The sequence below is a fragment of the Anastrepha obliqua genome, chromosome 2 (assembly GCF_027943255.1).
Source record: "Anastrepha obliqua isolate idAnaObli1 chromosome 2, idAnaObli1_1.0, whole genome shotgun sequence".
NCBI classification, from domain to species: Eukaryota; Metazoa; Arthropoda; class Insecta; order Diptera; family Tephritidae; genus Anastrepha; species Anastrepha obliqua.
In genome coordinates this window covers 132,098,441-132,101,726 of record NC_072893.1, presented here as the reverse complement: position 1 = coordinate 132,101,726, position 3,286 = coordinate 132,098,441, and the positions used below count along the sequence as shown (strand labels likewise).

General features: G+C 40.2%; 1 protein-coding gene across 1 annotated transcript; it reads left to right on the top strand.

The window, feature by feature from the left end:
* Positions 1–1,369: 1,369 nt before the first annotated feature.
* LOC129239242 (uncharacterized) lies at positions 1,370–2,906 on the top strand. Its single transcript, XM_054874595.1, has one exon. The coding sequence runs from the start codon at positions 1,521–1,523 to the stop codon at positions 2,625–2,627; it is 1,107 nt and encodes a 368-aa protein (XP_054730570.1). The 5' UTR covers positions 1,370–1,520; the 3' UTR covers positions 2,628–2,906.
* Positions 2,907–3,286: the final 380 nt, after the last annotated feature.

The following is a 3,286-nucleotide window of genomic DNA, read 5'->3' as shown; positions in this document are numbered from 1 at the left end:
CTCATTCTTTATCAACTTGTCTGCATGGCTGTAAGCCAGTACAAAATCGAGAATAACAGCAAATGCAATTAATTTTGTGAACAATTTTGAATTTATGTATGTCTCAAGAGCATTTCATGGACTTTGGGGATTTGCCGCTACGTACTTAAGATTTGTCATTAAAACTATTGTTGCCTTGGAGTACATTGAACTGGCTGTCGGAAATGATAACCTCGTAGTTGTTTATAGATTACGAGAAGCTCCACGACGATATTGCAGGAAGGCGGCTTATATCTTAGGGGAAAGGAGAATGGTGCTCTGTAATTAGACAGAACTAGATGATCTATAATATTAATATTAGCTTTATTGTTAATTGGTTTTTAATTTTCATTTGTTACGCACATCAAGTGAGAAAAGTAGGGAGAGAAAAAGAGGAATGTTATACGTGGGGAAGCTAAACAAGAAAGAAAGAGAGAATACATAAATGTAATAAGGGATATCGAACATTTGCAAGAAAGAGAAAGAGAGAGAGGAGGAGAAGGATAAGCAGAGGGAAAATATAGATATATACAGAAGGGATAGAGAAAGGGAGAAAATATGGAAAAGACCGATAGATAATAAGAGGAGAGATATACATATGAGAAAAAAGTGAGATAGAGATTAGATGCAGAAAGAAGATCTGCTTATTCACTTTTTTTTAGCTTGAAATGATATCTCAGTTGTATCTACGCTATTCATGAAAAACTTAGCGAGGCTCGACTTAATAAATATCAAGAAGAAGAAGAAGGTCTATCTAAAACTCGACTATGCGTATCCCAAATAACGGCCGGGTATGAAGCTTCACAAACGACTCTGGAACAGATAAGCCCAGAAAATAAACTAAAGAAGTGGTGTGATTGTAACTAAGTTCAGTATAATACTGGGATCGGACTGGTGTGTGGACTCAATAGGTACCTCAGACTTATGCCTTCAGCTGTGGCTAGCATTAAAAGCCCCTATCTATTAACGTCGTTCTAAAATTGGAAAGTTCCTTGCGTTTGCTTTAATTGGGAACATGCTGCGGCGAAACAATAGGCATCTCATCCGCCACCACTAAGGCTTCAAGGTGTGTCGAGAGTGGAATGCCGTGTAGCTACGTGTAGGCGTCGAAAGTATTTGAAGCGAAGTGAGCTAATCGTTGTACTGACGAGCACTTTTCCATTGTAACAAAGTGGATCGCCGGAAGGCGATAAAACCACGTAATTATGGCTCCGAGCTAGAAAAGGTTTAAAATCATTCATAAGTCAGAAAGTAGAGTTGTAAAGTCTTACCTTCTTTACATTTTTATTGGGATACCGCCTACATAATTAATTCGATCGGTCTCTGAATTTTGGCACTGACATTCGAAATTAAATTTTTTACAATGTAAATTTGATAAATCATTTTTTTTTGGTCTCGAAAAACGTTCGTGCGCTGTAACTGAAAAATCTTAAGTTATCTATTTTTTCGCTCGTCTAAATTTTCGATTTGTGGGTAGCAGACATCTCACTGCTAGCACTGCAATGCAGCAATACGCGTCCTCCTGTGGTGCCGCCACCGTTGAGACCGTCCAACGCAAGCAGTTTGCAGCTGCAGCCGCCAGCGTCACTGTGAACACTGCCATCGACGAAGCGGTCGTCTGGATACTCTCAGATCCCTCAGAGTGCTTTCTTTATAAGTATCCGTGCGAGTGTAAGGAACGCCGCCATAACCGTTTACAGCTTGCACGCATTGCCGCTATGGAGATAAATGGCGCCTCGACATCGGCGAAGGAGCAACGCAACAGCATACGCGCGGTCACCAAAGCGAATTTGAGGAAACGTATCAATTGGTTGCGGATCGATGAGTTCTCGCTACCTCGGGTGGTGCAGTTAGTTTACGATTACCTTAGCTTGTGGCGCCTCACACCCAATACGCATTACATGGTGAGACCTGAGCAGGATGCGGTGTGCGTGCAACCGCAGGGTTGCACCTACTGCTTGAGCGTGCTATTTACGCGTAAACCACAACGTGATATGGAGCATTGCAATCCACTGACTATGGCTCAGGCCAACTTCAAGGTGCATGTATCACATTTTTTGCCTAAATTCTACCCGGTGATGATGACGTACCGGTTTGAGAATTGTAAAACGGACTACTATGCGCTAGGTAATCGGCGAATGAGACGTTTAGACTTTCAGCGTTTCTTCATCGATATGGCGCTGGAGACAAAATTGGGATTTTATGCGCAGTTCTTGAAGACAATTGCGTTTAGCACATCAAATAAGTGTCTTTTTAGACGAGGAAGCAAAAGAGAAGACAGGAAGAAGGAAATAGAAGTGAGCGCAAAGCGATTGTGCATATGCGAAGCGGAGAATAGCACGCGTGAGGTGAATGAGAGCAGTAGTGAAAGAGAGCAAGTGGCACAAGAAGTAAATGTGAGTGTTGTTGAGTGCGCGAAGCGAATGAATGGAGATACAAGAATGGAAAATAGCTGTGATTTTCGGAGTTCCGATCATACTAGGCCAGAACTAAACAGTGAAAATGGAAAAGAAAATGCTGGCTCATCAGAAGAACAAGCATGCACAAGCGGACAAGGCGGAAATGAAAGCACTGAGAGTGGGCCGCACCTCACCGATGTTGAAAACTGAGAATAACTGAGTGAGAAAGTGGGATGAGTGGGAAGAGCAATAATTAACATGATAGCGGACTTTCAAGCAGTGAGTGAGGGATTAAAGGGGAAGACAGATGAAGAGGGCGAGAGTTGGTACGTAGCGTAGTAGCAGGAAGAAAATCGGGTAAAGAGAGAATAAAAATTGTGGTTGAATACAGAAAAACAAAAAATTCAAGAAGTGAAAACAAAACGAAACCAAGGTTAGGAGATTAATAAAAGGACACTAAATTAGCGAATTAGCGAAAACGAGGAATAGCAAATAATTATGCACATTGAAATATTCATATATGGAGAATTCCCAAAATATGGAAAATACTGGATATTTTGATATTCCTATTTATTTTTTTCTACAAAGCTCACTGCTCGAAACTGATCAGCAGTTGGTCTATGTCCGCTCAATCTCGCCTCGCGTGTATAAAAGTTCCAGAAAATCAAATCACTCATTATTAAATTTTCTTTAATTTAAATGAAGTATTTTGGTCAGTTTAAGAATATTTTCAGGATTTTCAAAAAAATAATTATGATTGGTTTTTATTTTTGCAGAAAGCAATCTAACAAATTTAGGAAAATTCAGACGTGAATGTTTTTAAAATTTTGTGCAATGAGCGCTCATAACTAGCGTATTTTTTTAGAGTA